This window comes from Spea bombifrons, chromosome 2 (assembly GCF_027358695.1).
Source record: "Spea bombifrons isolate aSpeBom1 chromosome 2, aSpeBom1.2.pri, whole genome shotgun sequence".
NCBI classification, from domain to species: domain Eukaryota; kingdom Metazoa; phylum Chordata; class Amphibia; order Anura; family Pelobatidae; genus Spea; species Spea bombifrons.
Window position 1 is genome coordinate 48913677 of NC_071088.1, and position 18275 is coordinate 48931951.

Genomic DNA, 18275 nt, shown 5'->3' on the forward strand with positions numbered 1-18275 from the left:
AAAGAAAACATGAGATGACGCAGATAGCAGTAAGACGTCCTGTAGATCTAGCATTCAAATATACATTGCACGGGAAGTAATCCAACCAATTAAAAAGAGTTTAGAATTCAAGATGTCAATAGAACTCGCAACATAGCTGAGAGCTGACACAATACAGAGAAAAAGTGCTTCTCCATCCATGAAAAAAAGCTTTGTAGGCCGGACATTCCTCCCTCCTTCTCCCCTGTACATGATCGTAGTGCCCCATTTCTCCCTCCTCCTCATTCCTCCTCGTTAGCAGGAACCTTTGTGTAGAGCTGCTGGTAGGGAAGGGGGAGGTCTCTCTATGTCTCCAGTATACAGGCTTCTTCCACAAGACAGCGCTTCTCCTGTCCCCATTTCTGGGATTTAGTTGGGTGTTAGGAATATGGCAGTTTATTTTTTATTGAAATACTTTTTTATTTACAAAGTAAGTGTTATCATAGGGATGTTTTAGTTAATACTTGCTTTTGTGAAAATCTACCTCTTTGACAGCAGTGCTCAAGTTTAGTCAAACTGCAGCTTCCCATGGAGCAACATGTAGTTGCTGTGATGGAAATTCTTTCATTTTTGTTGATATATATATATTATTGAAAAAAACTATACAAATGCAATATATGTAATCATTAAGTTTTGTGTTAAAGCGATAAGATTCCCCCCCCACCCGCAAAATCCATATTGTTTGTTTTCAACTAAGATGCACATTTATGGCAGCTTTGACTGAAGATGCTTTTTTTTTTCTAGATTAAGCAAAGTACTGCTCCGTGTGCAGTGGCGTACTGACATTTTGTACTCTAAAAGAGTTATATTTACGACACCTTGGATAAAGAAGTCTTTCCCATGGATGTTCCTTGGGGTGTAGTATATTTTTTACTTATGCTGTACTCCAGCTACATCTCTCCCAGTGTCATCAACCAAGGTAAGATAAAAAAAGCCTATACATAGCAGTCCGTATCGTTTTATGGTGTATATTGGTATGTGTCACATTAAGCTTGCACTGTATTTTTTCACAGCTGATCTTAGAATTTTAAGAGTGATATAAATCATGAAATGTATGTGTTGAGATCTGCTTATGACAACCCGTTAAGCATATCATGTCACATTAATTTAAACAGCCAACCAATTATCTAACTGAGGTAGATAATTATACCAGTCGCAATGATAGACATTTTCACTTTTTCACAACTTAGGAAGGAAATCAAGGCATTTAATTTTAACAAATGTCGGTTATATATTTTTAGAAGTACCATGATTGGCAAAGCATTAGTGTTCATTCACACATACTGTATCTTTTCATTGTCAATTCATAAGCACTTGCATACCTCCTATGATAAGCGGCAATACCAGTACACTATAAGCCACAACAGCAAAATATAATGTGGTGCATGTACTATCTGTATGCCTGAATGTTTAAAGGGCACAGTATATACATTATTGTTTGAACGTTTGGGGCACTTGGCCAATTTCTTGTTTTTGAAAAAAAAGCGATTTTTGTCCATTAAAATAGCATCACATGGATCAGACCCTTCTGCAACTATGTTAGCACGGCTAAAATTTTCCATGAAAACAGTTAAGTGACCCCAAACATTTTGAATGGTAGTGTATACTTGTGGGATGCGGGCAGAAACTCCTGCTAACATCGATGGGCTGTCTCCCTGCCACTGGTGGGTGTTCTCGCTAATGTCATAGGACAGGGGAAATGGGTGGTGAGTGGAGCATGTCAGAACGCTTTTCTGGCGACCCAAAGTTTTCCAGTGCATCGTGGAGGCCCGGAGAAGTGGCACTTCTCCTGGAGTCTCCGGGCGAAAACCAGAGAGTTCCTAGGTAGTGCTCAACAAATAATGGGTTACTTCAGTGGTTCTCAACCCGTGAATCCTCAGGACCCACATTTATCTTTGGTCATTAAGTCGCGACCCAAAAATAACCTCAGAAAAGATGAGGGAGTGGAAAGGCTGTCCGCGGGCTGCAACAGGAAGAGGGGAGGAGCAATAAGAGAAAAACTTTATTCTGCTCCCACTAGGAGCAGACAGCGACCACAAACCAATCAAGCAACTTGCTTTGCGGTCGGGGAGTAATGCTAAAGTACATGCCGGACCGGAGGCTGCCTGATGGCCCTGATTGTTGCGGCCGCGGTTCTGACAGCCTGGTGCTCGCGGATTGCCGCTAGAATGTGTAAGACAGCTCCAGGAAAGTGAAATTTTCCCGGTATGCCTCCAGTCCGGCCCTGACCTTTCGTGACCCACTGAAGACCAATGAGTTGAGAACCACTAGGTTACTCCAAACCCCAATTAGCAATGCACAGAAACAAGAAATAGATTGTCAGCACTCAGGAACCAGGCTTTTAAATAGTTATAATATAAATATATATATATTGTCTGTAATTCCATAAAATCAATTCAATAGTAGAAACATATCAAAATGTAGAAAAAAATTTCTTTTTTAATGACAATACTATGACTGTGGATGTTTGTTGGGGTGAAGTGATCTTAGCCAAAGGTGAGTGGTCTGTTCGGGATGATGTGGAATGAAATCCTGGCCAAGTGGTAAGTCATACCACATTACATTTCTAATCAACCTGTATTCAGTGATTATCAATATTACCTTTGCAAATGCAGAACTAGAACATCTGAAATGGCTATTTTGTAATAAACATTTATTCATTTGAGTGATTTTCCAAATACTGACATTTCTTTGTTAACTCCCATTTAGATGTTGATGAGTGTGTGGAAGGGACAGATTATTGCCATATTGATGCCATCTGCCAGAACATGCCACTTTCTTTCAAATGCATCTGCAAATCTGGATATACAGGAGATGGAAAACATTGCAAAGGTGCTGAGTTGCTAATGTTAGAGAGCACAACTGAATATGTTCTTTTCGCAATGATAGACATTTTCACTTTTTCACAGATGTTGATGAATGTGAGAGGGAAGATAATGCTGGATGTGTACACGAATGTGTGAATATCCCTGGAAACTACCGGTGCATGTGTTATGATGGATTTCGAATGGCGCATGATGGGCACAACTGTTTGGGTATGTTAACACTTCCAACAAAGTTATAATGTCACCTCATATATAATTTCTTCTAAAAAGATGATTGCCATCATAACAGTTTTTAGCATCACTTTATTGACTTATTTGAGTTACCGTTAACGTCTGGTCTATGTATTTGTTTTGGCAATATTTGGTTAAAAAAGTGCCTCTGAACTGAAATTTGTGCCCAAATGTGGGAATTCTAGCATTGTCTAATTAAGGTCCTGTCCAGAAGATGTCTCCCTTCTCACCCCTACTTTACCATTTTGACCTGGCAATTTATGTATGCTAACCTGTTATTAATCTTAAATAGACAGGGCATATGCCAGCAAATTTCACTGCAAGGACATAAACCCAGTTGTTGGGTCTTTACCAATAAATTAAATTCATTGGTGTTGGCTGCACTGTATTGTTATTGTATTTTTCTGTCGAATTTTGGTGTGTTACTTACTTTTAATAAAAGTGTGATTGAACAAAACAAATCAAGAACAGTTATTTATATCTATATATAAATTGTTAACAGCAATCACACACTACTATGATGCCCAGGCAGCCAGTACATGCTGGAACCTGGGCATGATAGGAGTGTGATTACAGCCTCCCTAGGCCATGCTATCCCCCCACACTTACACATCCATGCTATCACACACACATTCATTCACTCACTCATTCATATACTCATACTTATATTCATTCCCTTAATCACACATACTTGCTCATACACCCTCCCCCACCCCATTACCTGAACTGCAGAGCTCTCACTCGCAGACTTCCGCAGGGGCCCTGCTGCTTCCCTCTGTGTTGCTCGCACTCTGTGCGAACAACTTCTCTTAGTCCATCCAGGGGAAGAAGGAACACAGCAGAGTCATGTGATGTGCATTCACATGAGTCCGCTGGGTTCCTGCTTCTCCTGGCCGGTACAAGAGACACTGCTCGCACACTGTGTGACCAACACACAGGTAAGCAGCAGGGCCTCTGCAGACAATTATTTTTGGAATTTTTTTTTCTTTCTTGGCATTTTGCTGATAAGGCCCTTTTCGGCTGATATATACTGCTGCATCCCTATATCTTATTAGTAATTGTTCAGGAAATATCTCATTGTACACTGTACTTATGTGACTCAGAGGATTAAGTTTGTGTACTTTTTTCTTACTTACACAGCTGAAGAAATAACTCATAGCATATCTGCCCAAGTTTATTTGTTTAATAGGGAAGTCCCATGGAAAATAAGCAGTGCTGTATTCAGTAATGTAGTTTAGCATTGAAGAAGAAAAAAAAAACAGCACAGACCTATATTGATTTAACACCCTAAGCGACCGTATTCATGATGGCACCCCTGGCCAGTTGTTGTCCCGCAAAACCCCAGGGTTTGTCAGGCCCTGCCATTAGGCAGCGAACCTTTTTCTCCACTGGTAATAGTGAAATCAAGCCTCCTACCGAAAGCCTACACGGGAGGCCAACTTCACTAGTAACATGAATGTAATGGGTGTTGAAAGTTGGCACCTTTACTTTTAAATGTCAAGAACTCTGGTTGAATATAGGCATTCCCAGAATTTTATAAGATTGCGTTGTCTATCTTCTGGACACATTCTAAGCTATTTGCCTGCATACACCTACAGATTCAATTTTAATAAAGCTATGTAAGAAACCCACAGTTACATGATACGTGTCAAAATAATGGAAATATCATGGATTGTTTTATGTGTCTAGCTAAACTAGACTGTGGGATCAGTGACCAAGCAAATTTGGGAATAGCACCTCATGTTGTGGAGCATGTTGTGATATGGGCCTTCCAGTGTACTCAAAACATGCCAAACCTATAAATGTGAATCGGTAAATAAATATATTAATTTGCGCACCAAACCATTTTATGTGACTCAGATCCGTTTAGTAACCAACAAACAAATGTACCCTCCAGGGCGCAACAAGCAATACTGGCCAAAAGCACAACCCTGTGTAAAACACCTTTTCAAGGCATAGAAGGCCTTGCTGATCAATATATTTATTTGTTGATTTACTGATACACTGCTAGGGAAGACCCATTCGATTTTATAATGATTTTTATTTTTATTGCCTTTATACTTTACATATGCCCTCTATACTTTTCTTTTTATTCAAACTTATATAAATGAGATATTGATGCACTTGGATGATTTTGCTCAGCACAAATGTGTTTCTGCATGAAATAGACAGCAAGATTGCTAGATGTTAGTGAAAAATTAAGCAATGCAATCTTTAAAAACTCCAGGCTTAACTTAATTGTCCACACTCCACTTTTAGTTCTGCAATTTTCCAATACATTGGTAAACCTACAGTATGTTGTAAGTTGGATGTTTCTGAATACCTTGTTTTTTTGTTACACACATACATGCATACATAAAATATGTAAAAAGTTTAATAAAAATATTTAAAAGTTGAATTATTAAAGGCAACAGAAAATTGTATTAGGCTGGTCAGTAAGAACAAAAAAAGTAAAAGAAACCACTGTGGTACTCTGCAGAAGTGGCCAGAATAGTAAAAAAGTTGGATCTGTTGGAAGAATGACAGATCTATAAGATCTTGATAAAGACCTCATCGTGAGGTCAAAACGTTGTTGTCCGTCTCCTTCAATAAATCTGCCTGATGGAACCCTTGAGTGCCTGGAGCCTTTTTCTATTTTGATTTACTGGGGAGCTGGCCCTTCCTGGCACAGCTAAGCACCTGAGTTCCTGTGGGGAGTGTGTGCAGATTCCTGATTCTGAGATCTATAAGATTAGGCATAAAGACTCAAAGAGCATTGTCAGTATAAATTTTTTGAGATTTGTGGAACTCCATGTAGTCGTATGATCTCTTTCATGAAAGTCTCTGCTAAACTACTTAAATTGGAAAGAGCAATAAAATGTGCTTGTTTACTGAATAAATCTACTACCACTAGAATAGCTGCGTGTGACCTCGTGATGGGGGTATATCTGTGACAAAATCCATAGCTATGTGCCGCCAAGGTCTCTCTGGAACAGGTAATGGGCATAATAGTCCTGCTGGTGTGCGGTGCCTTATTTTGTCCACACACATTACATGCTTGTACATATTCCGATATGTCTTGTGTCATGGTAGGCCAACATAAATATCTCTGGAGAAGAAATGTTACATTTCGTGTTCCTCTGTGACCCGCTACCAGTGAGGTATCAGCCCAGAATATTACAGCTTAGCCAAAACGAGGTTGAACATAAAGTCTTCCTGGAGGGGGTGAATGGCCTCTTAGTCGGGGTATCTGGAAATGTGCCACATGAGTGTGCTGTGTATAGTAGCAATTATTTTGGTAGGTTGTATCATAGGCTCTGCAGCGATTTCTAAATTTGGCACCTCATGTTTCCTAGACAATGCATCTGCCTTGATATTTTTTGACCCTGGACGAAAAGAAATGGTGAAATTAAAACGAGTAAAGCACAGTGTCCATCGGGCCTGTCTAGGATTGTCTTTTGGCTTTTTCAATATATAAAACATTCTTGTGGTCCGTTATAATTGTAATGGGAATTTCAGTCCCTTCAAGCAGATGACGCCATTCTTCTTAGGCTAGTTTAATAGCCAATACTTCCCGATTTCCTATATCATAATTTCGGAAGAAAAAGGCTTTGAAAAATATGAGCAAGGATGAATACCATTGGTAATCTGATCTCGCTGAGACAGAATGGCTCCTGCTCCAATTTCTGATGCATCAACCTCCAGGATAAAAGGCAAATCTGGATCTGGTCATTGTAAAATTGGTGCTGTTGTGAAAGCCAGTTTTAATTCTTCGATGGCTCTTTTGGCTTCAGGGGTCCAAGACCTTGGGTTAGCCCCTTTCTGTGTGAGTGCGATGATTGGAGTGATGATCTGAGAGAAGTTCCTGATGAAGTGGCGATAATAATTGATGAACCCTATGAACCGTTGTATATCCTTGATATCGGAAGGTTCTTCCCGGTCTTTGATAGCAGCTAGTTTGTCAGGATCCATCTCTAATTGACCAGCTGATATAATATAACCCAAAAATTTACTTTGTTGCTTTCAAATTCACACTTTTCAGCTTTGGCATAAAGTGAATGTTCTCTTAACCTTTGTAATACTTGTTTCACGTGTTGCCGATGTTCTACCAAATGTTTTGAATAAATCAATATGTCGTCAAGATAGACCAAAAGATGAGATAACAGCATGTCTCGAAAAAGTAATTCACAAAGTTCCTCGCATTGAAAGCGGTCTTCCACTCGTCTCCTTCTTGAATACGAATAAAATGATATGCCCCTCTGAGGTCAAGTTTAGTGTATATGGTAGCATCTTTGAGTTTGTCTTAAAGTTCTGTTATGAGGGGAAGTGGATACTTGTTCTTTATGGTTATCTTATAATCGATGCATGGACTGATAAACCCCTTTTTAAACTTTCTTCAATATATTGAGCCAAAGCTTGATTTTCTGGTTGGTACAATGGGTACGTGTGCCCTTTGGGAGGGTTAGTACCTGGTAGTACGGTAATTCTATAGTACAGTCATACGCACAATGTGGAGGTAAAGATTCTGCTTTTCTTTTTGAGAACACATCCAAATAATCCCAATACTGAGAGGGTACTAGGTTTCGTGGATCTTTTGCAGGCAATTCCAGCATTAGACTTAACTTTGCAGGGGTATTGCAACAGTGTTGTTGACATTCTTTACTCCAAGCTGATATATGCCCTTCTCTTCAGTCGATTCTGGGATTATGTTGTTGCAGCCAGGACATTCCTAGGATGATCAGTATATGTGGACTGGACAATACATCAAATTGTATTTCTTTCTAGTGGAGCATACCCACAATGGCCCCAATAATCTCGGTTTGTAGAGAAACAATGCCTGTTCTCAGTAGAGACCCGTCCAAAGCAGTAATGGAGGTTGCCTGAGACTTCTGCTGTAAAGTAATTTCAAGAGCCCATGTCTTGTCTAAAAAAACTCTCAGCCGCTCCAGAATCAATGAAAGCTTGTGTGGCCACTTGGTGGCCTGTCCATTGAAGCTTGATACAAACCAAAAGTCTTTGAGAATGAGGAGGTGTAGCAACTTAGTGAAGCACCACCTACCTCCACTATGTTCTGTTGTTCTGGGGCATACATTAACCATATGACTTTTCTGGCCGCAATATAAACACAGTCCCAAGGATCTACGACGCTGCTTTTCTTCAGTGGATAGATGGAGTACGGGACCTATTTCCATAGGTTCAGCAGCAGAAGGAATTGGTTCAGCGGGTGCAGGAATAGGAGAAACGTGCTGGTGGTCTTAACTTGACGTGGCCGTTTGTCCCGTTCTCTGTCTCGTTCAAACCTCCTCTCCTGACTTTGGGCTTCCAACCACAGGCACAGGGCGTGTTAGGTTAGATTCAGCAGCTTAACGTCTCCCTGGTGCCTCGAACAATGCCCTGAATGATATAATAAAAGTGTCTGCGTGTTCTAAGATGGGGGAGTTCTTTTCCAACAAAGGTGATGCCCAGGCCAACCCTTCTCCTTTTAATAAATCAATAATAAAAGTAATTCGGTTGCAATGAGAGGATAAGGTGTGAGGATGTGCACGGAAGTGTAGGGCACATTGATTCAGGAAGCCTCTACAATATTGTGGATCACCAGAATATTTTCCAGGTAGTGGCATTTTGGGTGTTTTAGACAGGGTACTTAGTCCTGTAGTAGAAGATGAGGAATTGGATGACGCTCACTATGAGACTGCTGGTGACAGGTTGGTGGCCATAGATCTTAGAAGGTCCCCAACATCATCTACTTTCCGCTCCAAGGATTGAATGGGCAGCTAGGACTTGATCCTGTCTGTCCTGCCTGGTGGACATCCTTGCCAATTCTGCGGGATCCATATTAGTGGCCTGTGATAACTGTAGTTTTCGGGCAGGCTAGAAGTGGAGCCTCGCTGCAGAAACTGGATAAGGCACTCCTAGCGGTCAACAGGAAATTCAGCAACCGAAGAAGCCAGAACCAATAGCGGTCAGGAGCCAAGCCAAGGTCAGGAACAATAAACAAGGGTCAGGCAAACAAGTAGTCGGGTAGGAACAAGCAAAATTCAAAGCCAAAAGGCTCAGAGATAATCAAAACACTAGTGAAGTACAGAGGCACTATCACAGGCAATGTGGATTACAAACTGAGGGTTCCATGTGAGATCTTAGAGGACCGGCCAGCGGCTCCCGCTATCCACGCGAGCAGGAGGCTGAACGCGAGGACTACGTCTCAGCTCCCCTGCCCGACGGAGCACCGGAACACCGTGGGAGGTAACACCCTACTTCATTTCTGTTCTGGCCTTGGTTGGTGTTGAATCTTGTTATACTGCTCCAGTCTACTGATTTTTTATTTTGACCTGTCATTTCCGGAGACCTTGTTTCTGCTTGCTGATTCGGGTTTGAAGTTTCTGATTGTGACCTGGCTTGTTTCTTGACTTTGTTCCTGTATTACATTTTGGCTCCTGACGTTAACTGTTCTGCTGTTGACCTGATCTCCCCCTGGCATTCGTCAGCTCCTGCCTCTGACCACGCTCTTTGTGCTGGGATTGTAATCCATAAACGTGACAGTACCAAGGGCATTGGGCAGATTCAGTCTTCCCAGCCTGGTGCAGGTCTACAATTTTGTTTCTGGTGTCCTTCGACAGCTCTTTGGTCTTGGCCATAGTGGGGTTTGGAGTGTGACTGTTTGAGGTTGTGGACAGGTGTCTTTTATACTGATAACAAGTTCAAACAGGTGCCATTAATACAGGTAACGAGTGGAGGACAGAGGAGACTCTTAAAGAAGATGTTACAGGTCTGTGAGAGCCAGATATCTTGCTTGTTTGTAGGTGACCAAATACTTATTTTACAGAGGAATTTACCAATGAATTCATTAGAAATCCTACAATGTGATTTCCTGTATTCTTTCCCCCCATTCTGTCTCTCATAGTTGAAGTGTTCCTATGGTGAAAATTACGGGCCTCTCTCATCTTTGTAAGTGGGAGAACTTGCACAATTGGTGGCTGACTAAATACTTTTTTGCCCCACTGTATATAGTTTCTCATATTTTACTTCCCCAGCAGCCAGTATAGCAACTCCTCTCTTTTTCTGCTGTACCAATGAAGCATGTTCTATCACTGGATGTTTCTTAAAAGAGAGCTTCTGTGCAAACTGGTAAGTCCAATGGGTTTCCTGAATTATAGCTCAATTTTATCTTCAGCAAGGAAACTGCGGTTCAGCAACACCGAACATTCACCGCAGACCCTCTAGAGAACTGTGGCTCCACTTCCAATGATTTCCAAGTCATTGGAGCCCAACTTTCTAATCAGTATGTGATTAGTAAAATATTGAAAAAAAAAAGCTTAAAAAAATGGTAACATTTAAAAATTATTATGCATCAGAGGAACCATCTAGTTCCAGCAAAATGAAAAAATGTCCAAAAAGATGAGAGCGTCCTTTAACCCTTTGACTGCTAACAACGGCATGGTGCCGTCACTAGCAGTCCCAGTCAGGTGGTAGCACTACCCTACCTTCATGGAGGTCTGTGGACCTCCATCACCACCTACCCCGGCGATCTGCCCCTCATACTGAAGGGCATTACCGGGGCCACCCGATCCGCCCGGTAACGCCACGCGCAATGACGCGATGACGTCACCGCGCAACTTTATTAATAACTGACAATTGTCAGTTAAAGAGGTATGGGGGCATGCTGCTTAGATGCCTGTATCTCAGGCATCTAAGCAGCTACAGACCCCCAACATATACCATTGGAAAGGTAATGGCCTCACCTTTCCAACAGTATAAAAATATATTAATATATATTAAGTTAAAAAAGTAAAAAAAGTGATTTGGAGGTCTCTAAAGGCAGATAAATAAAGATCAAAATTGCCTAGAGACCCCCAAATTAAATTATCTAAACATAAAATAGTTTAACTTAAAAAAAAAATGAAGTATTCTAGCTAAATGATCACTGTGGTAGCCAATGTAACCACAATGACCATATAGCTATGAAAAGTCACATTCCCTTTTTAAAAATGGCCGATACTAAATTTTAATCCCATGATCCCTTTGATCATGGGGTTAAATTTTAGCCAAAGGTAGATGGAGGCAATTTTTGAAATCCTGATCAACGGCAAATATTATTAAAATCAGCCATTTAGCCTGTGCAGTACGTGAATAACCTTCTCATCCCTGGAGCTCCTTGCATTTTTACTGCAAAACTTATTTTTGCTGTAAAAGTGATCCCCCCCCTTTACCATAATTTCTTTGGGATTGTAAAGGGAAAGAATGGTGTGTGCTTCTGTGAGTAAATGTGTGGAAAGTATGGTGTGTGCTTCTGTGAGTGAATGGAGATATGAAAGGCGTGTGAATGGTCAGTAATTAGGGTTAAAGCCTTGAAGTGGCATTACTGCTCAGGTAGGAAGTTAAATTATGGTACATAAAGTATACATTTGCAGAAACTACACCCCTTGGTGCATCAAATGAGGGGCTACATGTATTTCTATGACAAAAGTTGAGTGCGCAAGACATAAGTGAACTTGTCGCTTTAAATTTTTTTTAAATTTTTTTTTTTTATAAGTGTGATATTCACTTATTTGTTGTGCACGTCAGATTTGTGATACAGATACAAATAAGACCTCATTTGCTGCAGCCAGGGGCATATGTTGGCATATTTTAACACCCCAGGCAGCTAGAGCTGTTTAATTGACGTCAGGCAATTTAAAGATGTCTTGTGATAGTCTAGTAAATTGAACTTTTAGCAATAAAATATTAGAAAAACACAGTCTACTGTTCTCAATTTCTGTTTATTTTAGACCGGTTACCTACTACAAATATTTAGCAACACAGGTTTTGATATTAGAGTTTAGAAAAATAAAATTGCAAACTAGTTTTTATTGAGTCGGAAGTGAAAAATACACTTTTTCCCCATTTTTGGCTTTATTTTGCAAACCTAATGAGACATACACATATAAAAATGGTATTAATTGGAATCTGCTGGGTGTGCTGAAAAAACAATATATGGTTTGCATAGTTTATTCCCAAGAAATTTACTTCTAAATGCGTTTAAACGTGAGATGCACCAAAATGCAGAAAACCTGCTTAGCACCCAGGTGGGAAATGGCTTAGTAGCCAAGGGGTTAAGAAAGAAGAACTCTGGCTCCTCGTTGCAGGTTGAATTCAACCATGCATGTCAATGGAGCCCAATGTGATTAGAAAAATATAAAAATGTGGTAACATTTAAAAATAATTATGCAGTGATGTCACCACAAGGGGGGCCATCCAGTTCCAATAAAATGTAAAAAGAAAGTCCACAAATCTAAAAAAAATAAAAAAAAAAATAAAAAATTAGTTCATTTAAATGGACAAGTGGTAAAATTAGCACTATATCTTCCCAAAATCTGACATGGAAAGAGTTAAAATACTTGCATTTCAAATACCCAAGGGGTGTCTAATTTTAAAAAAATGAATGGTTTGATGGGGTAAATTGGAGTGGCAGGGTTCAAAGACTTAGGGCTTAGACAAAGACTGGCCAGTACGAACCCATGCATGGATGATATATCTCTGTACTCAAGAGATGTTGCTGAACACATATTGGGATGTTGTTTGACACTGACACATACCAGGAGTGGTAAATTCCCTCCTGAAGCACATGTATGTGTGAAAATTTGTGGTGGTATCCCCCCCACACAAAGGCTGGTGGTATAATTAGTGCATGGAAAGGCTTAAAATACCGCCATTTGTGATACCCTGGGGTGTCTAGTTTTCAAAAATATATGGGATAAATTTAACTGACTGGCTTAAAAGATGTCCCAAATAGGAAATGGAGGCAGAAAGACCAGAGTTCCAAGTGTGGCACTTTCCAAATGTGGGGTTTTTGCTCCCAGACAACCTGTCAGGTTCCACCCTTCACAGCCTGGAACACTCAAACTCTGTGCTGCTCATTTCCTTAAATCACCACTAGTGGCCGCCCATCTCTCCATAGAGCACCCAGACCTCATCATCACAAGCAGCTGTGCCCTATTACTTGGATTAACCCTGCCTATATAAACCTGCCCTGCCCTTCAGTCAGGGCCTTTGCATTAATGCTTTGCTCTGGCCCTGTACCTGACACTGCATCGTTCCTGCCGTCCGCCCTGCCCAGTGGGCTTCCTGCCAAGAGACTTACTGTTCCTGCCAACTTCTTCAATACAGTCCATTACAGAGTATTCTTCCCGTGCTGTGTTTCTTTGCGTCTGTCTGTATCATCCCTCTAGCCATCATGCATCGTGGGGTACACACAGAACCACTTGTATCCCCTGTGACTGGGCTCCTACCCAACCTGCTTACTTGGTTCATGACACAACCCTACAAACCCATGCTTGGGTGGTATCACTGTACTCAGGAGAAGTTGTTCAACACATATTGGTGTGTTTGACATTGATGTGTTATACCAGGATCTAACAATTATGGCTGCAACACCTAATCAATAAAATCGATAATAATCGATAATGAAATCGTTGTCGGAGACTGGAGCACGGAGTGGCATATAAGGGGGTATAAGGCATGTCAGAGGGACAGATTACTGGGAGGGGCTGGAGAAGACCCAGCAGTCATGGTGCACATTGGCACCAATGACAAAGTAAGAGGTAGGCGGAGTGTCCTTAACCCCTTAAGGACAATAGGGGTTTTTTCTCGTGGTATATTGCGGGACAATGGCTCTTTTAACGTTTTTCAGTGTTACTGTTTAGATGTAATTTTCTTCTTTCTCATTTCATGCTCCCACACATATTATATATTGTTTTTTCCAGGACAAACAGGGCTTTCTTTAGATACCATTCATTTTATCATATCATCTAATTTACTATAAAAAAAATGATAAAATATGGGGATTTTTTGTTAAAAAATTACTTTTTCTCACTTTTTAAACAGAAAACTTTTACTTATCTGCAAAAACGAATGAAAAAACCTGCTAAATAGATTCTACTATTTGTCCTGAGTTTAGAAATACCCAATGTTTTTATGTTTTTTTGCTTTTTTCTGCACGTTATGGGGCAATAAGTACAGGTAGCGTTTTGCCATTTCAAAACCATTTTTTCCAAATCTGGTAATTCTTCCCCCCATGTGCCATTTCGGGTATCTTTGAAGCCGGATAATGCAATTTACCCCATCAAATCATATATTTTTAAAAACTAGACACCCCAAGGCATCTGAAATGCTGGTATTTTAACCCTTTCCATGCACTAATTTTACCACCACCCTTAGTGAAACTTTATGGTAGTAATTTTTTTTTGTATTTTTTTCACACACGTTGTACTTCAGGTATGAATTTACCGCTCCTGGTATATGTCCGTGTCAAACAACACCCCAATATGTGTTCAGTAACATCTCCTGAGCGCAGTGATACCCCCCATGCATGGGTTTGTAGGGTTATTTGGGAAGTAAAATGCCGCCTTTGTGAGGTGTGTATTTTTTGCCATTTAGACATCTGCCCCATGTCCCATATTTGGGACATCTTTGAACCCGGCCAATTCAATTTACCCCACCAAATCATATATTTTTTAATACTAGACACCCTATGGGCATTTGTAATGCCAATATTTTAACTCTTTCCATGCTGGAATTTTTGTAAAGATAAAGAATTTTAGGACTTGCTTATTAAAAACTTTTTTTTTTTTTATTTTTTTTTTTGGTGACAGTGGGGATTTTTACATGTTACCATATTTTTTTAATTTTTTTTAAACATTTTTGACCAATTTTTTTTTTTTTTTTTTTTTTTATTACTAATCACTCTCAATAGTGAGCTGGGCTCCATTGACCTTGCATGGTTGGATGCAGTACCTGCATTCAACCTGCAGGAGGAGCTCGAGAGTTCTCAAGAGGGTCTGGATAGACCCTCTGTGAACTAAGATCTCTTGTTAATGCCATCCTGTGAATGACGGCAACGTCATTCACAGGATGGCACTTGTGGTTGCTCCTTGGAGCAATCACAAGGCGATCGGGGGTCGGGGGGGTTGTGTTGCTGATATGCCTCGATACTGAGGCATGTCAGCAACACAGTTTATGCTTAGGAAGCGATTCCGATCGCTTCCTAAGCAGTTTTAGCCGGGCGCCGCCGCGATCTTTGATGATCGGTGCGGCGGCGGCCGTTTTTCTTCCGGGGAGGGCTGCCAAGGGCTGCCCTCCCCGGATCCACGGTCAGCCTCATTTGTGAGGCTTCCGTGGATGCTGCAAAGCCGCCGATCGCGGCGAAAACGCCGCGATCGCGGCGATGCAGCTATTTAACGGCAGCCCGTACATGTACGGGCATTGTCGTTAACCCGTTGCACGGCAACCCCGTACATGTACGGGGATTGTCGTTAAGGGGTTAAAAATGATTTCAGGGACTTGGGTAGCAAGTTTAAGGCAAGAACCTCCAAGGTAGTATTTTCTGAAATATTACTTGTACCACGTGCCACACCAGAGAGGCAGCGGGAGATTAGGGAGCTAAACAAGTGGCTCAGAAGCTGGTGTAGGAAGGAGGGGTTTGGGTTCATGGAGAACTAGGCCGACTTCTCTGTCGGATACAGGCTCTACGGTAGGGACGGGCTGCACCTCAATGGGGAGGGTGCAGCTGTGCTCAGGGAGAAGATGGGCAGAAGAAAGGGGGGAGGGAAACTACAATATAGAAAGGGAAGATAGTGTAGATAGAGAGCTGGGGCTTATAAATGTACCTGGGGGTGGAGGGTAGGGAGGGGTTAGAATAGTTAATAGGGATAGGCTTCATAGGAAAAAAAAAAAAAACATACACCTCTAAATTGCATGCTTACTAATGCCAGAAGTCTGACCAATAAAACTGACGAACTGGAGTTAATAATGTCTGAAGAAAATTATGACATAGTGGGTATAACAGAGACATGGTTGGATGATAGCTATGACTGGGCGGTTAACATACAGGGTTATAGTCTATTCAGGAAGGATCAAAAAAACAAGAAGGGGGAGGAGTTTGCCTTTATGTAAAGTCCAGCCTAAAGGCCACACTGCGGGAGAATATATGCGAGGGAAATGATAATGTGGAGTCATTATGAGTAGAAATATATGGAAAGAAAAATAATAAAATACTGATCAATTATTAAAGCAAATAAACAAGGCAGCAAATCACAATGAGGTGGTTATTATGGGGGACTTTAACTATTCCGACATAAACTGGGAAACCGAGACCTGTGAATCTCGTAAAGGAAACCGGTTGTTGACTACAAGTAAAAATAATTATCTGTCCCAAACGTTACAGGACCCGACAAGAGGGGGCGCCCTACTGGACTTAATATTAACAAACAGACCTGACAGAGTAACTAATGTGCAGGTCAGGGGGCACCTAGGAAATAGTACATTATAACTTGTCCTTCAACAAGGGAACTCTTAGAGGAGCCACAAGAACTATGGACTTTAGGAAGGCAAAGTTTGGTCAACTAAGAGAAGCCCTTAACACTGTAAATTGGGAAAATGTCCTCAAAAACAAGAGTACAGACACTAAATGGGAGATTTTTAAAAAATATCTTAAATTCTCACTGTGAAAGGTACATACCGTATGGGAATAAAAGAGTCAGGAACAAGAGAAAACCAATGTGGATAAATAAAAATGTAAAGGGGGCAATAAATGGCAAAAAAGCACTAAAAAGCTATCGGGAAAAAAAAAAATGTAAAAATCAGATAAAAGCAGCAAAAGTGGAGACAGAAAGACTCATTGCCAAAGAGAGTAGAACAAACCCCAAAATGTTCTTTAACTATATAAATAGTAAAAAGGTTAAAAATGAAAGCGTTGGCCCCTTAAAAAATAATGAGGGAGAAGTTGTTGACGGGGATCAGGAAAAAGCTAATCTATTAAATATATTCTTCTCTGTTGTATTCACAGAGGAAAATTTAATGCCAGGTAATATACAGCAGGATGAGATAAACGCCCCAGTACATGTCACCGGCTAACCCAGGAAGAAGTGCAGTGCCGCCTAAAAAAAAATCAAAATAGACAAATCACCAGGTCCAGATGGCATTCACCCCCGAGTTCTAAGGGAGTTAAGTAATGTAATAGACAGACCCCTATTTCTAATATTCAAGGACTCTATACTGACAGGGTCTATTCCCCAGGACTGGCGCATAGCAAATGTTGTGCCAATATTCAAAAAGGGGACAAAAAGTGACCCGGGGAATTATATGCCTGTTAGTTTAACCTCTGTTGTATGTAAACTGTTTGAGGGTTTCCTAAGAGATACTATTTTGGAGTATCTCAATGAAAATAAATGTATGACTCCATATCAGCATGGGTTTACAAGGAATTGGTCAAACTAACCTGATCAGGTTTTTATGAGGAGGTGAGCTCAAGACTGGATCGGGGTGAATCGCTGGATGTCGTATATCTTGATTTTTACAAAGCATTTGATACGGTGCCACATAAAAGGCTGGTACATAAAATGAGAATGCTTGGGCTGTGGGAGAATGTGTGTATGTGGGTAAGTAACTGGCTCAGTAATAGGAAACAGAGAGTGGTTATTAATGGTACGTACTCAGAGAGGGTGGCTGTTACTAGTGGTATGGGGTACCATAGGGGTAAGTTTTGGGTCCTATTCTTTTTAATATATTTATTAATGACCTTGTAGAGGGATTGTATAGTAAAGTATCAATCTTTGCAGATGATACTAAGCTCTGTAACGTGGTTAACACAATAGAGGACAGTGCACGATTACAAATGGATCTGCATAGGTTGGAGGCTTGGGCTGGGATGTGGCAGATGAGGTTCAACACAGATAAATTTAAGGTTATGCACATGGGGAAGAAAAATCCAGGCTGGGAATATGTATGAAATGGGAAAACACTGGGGACGACTGACATGGAAAAGTACTTAGGAGTTTTAGTTAACAGTAAATTTACCTGTAGCGACCAGTGTCAGGCAGTTGCTGCTAAGGCAAATACAATCATGGGGTGCATCAAAAGGGGCATAGATGCCCACGACATGCCCACGACGCTCTCTCGTGAGGATGTTGACCCAGGCGGAGTGGATGGGACTGCGGTCCCTGTGCGGTCACAGGGATACTGGGCAGCTAATCCAAATCCAATACCAGAGCTATGTGACTTTACACCACAACCGGATCCAGAGATTGTGGATCTAATTGATTTTTCATCTGAGGATGTTAACCCAAGAGGGGTGGATAACACTGCGGTCTCCACACCTGGGTCCTCAGAATGCTGGGCAGTCTGCCCAGATCCCTTAGCCCCAGCTGAAGAGCTGGCAACAGGGCACAGCGCTGCTGGCTTCTGCCCCAC

General features: G+C 41.1%; 1 protein-coding gene across 1 annotated transcript in view; it reads left to right on the forward strand.

Moving 5' to 3' along the window:
• The first annotated feature begins 316 nt into the window (after positions 1–316).
• SCUBE3 (signal peptide, CUB domain and EGF like domain containing 3) overlaps positions 317–18275 on the forward strand; it is a 98737-nt gene continuing 80778 nt past the window's right edge. The window contains exons 1-4 of the mRNA XM_053457861.1: positions 317–448; positions 763–937; positions 2728–2850; positions 2928–3053. Coding sequence (XP_053313836.1) covers positions 859–937; positions 2728–2850; positions 2928–3053 — 328 coding nt within the window. The 5' untranslated portion in view covers positions 317–448; positions 763–858. The remainder of the gene's footprint in view (positions 449–762; positions 938–2727; positions 2851–2927; positions 3054–18275) is intronic.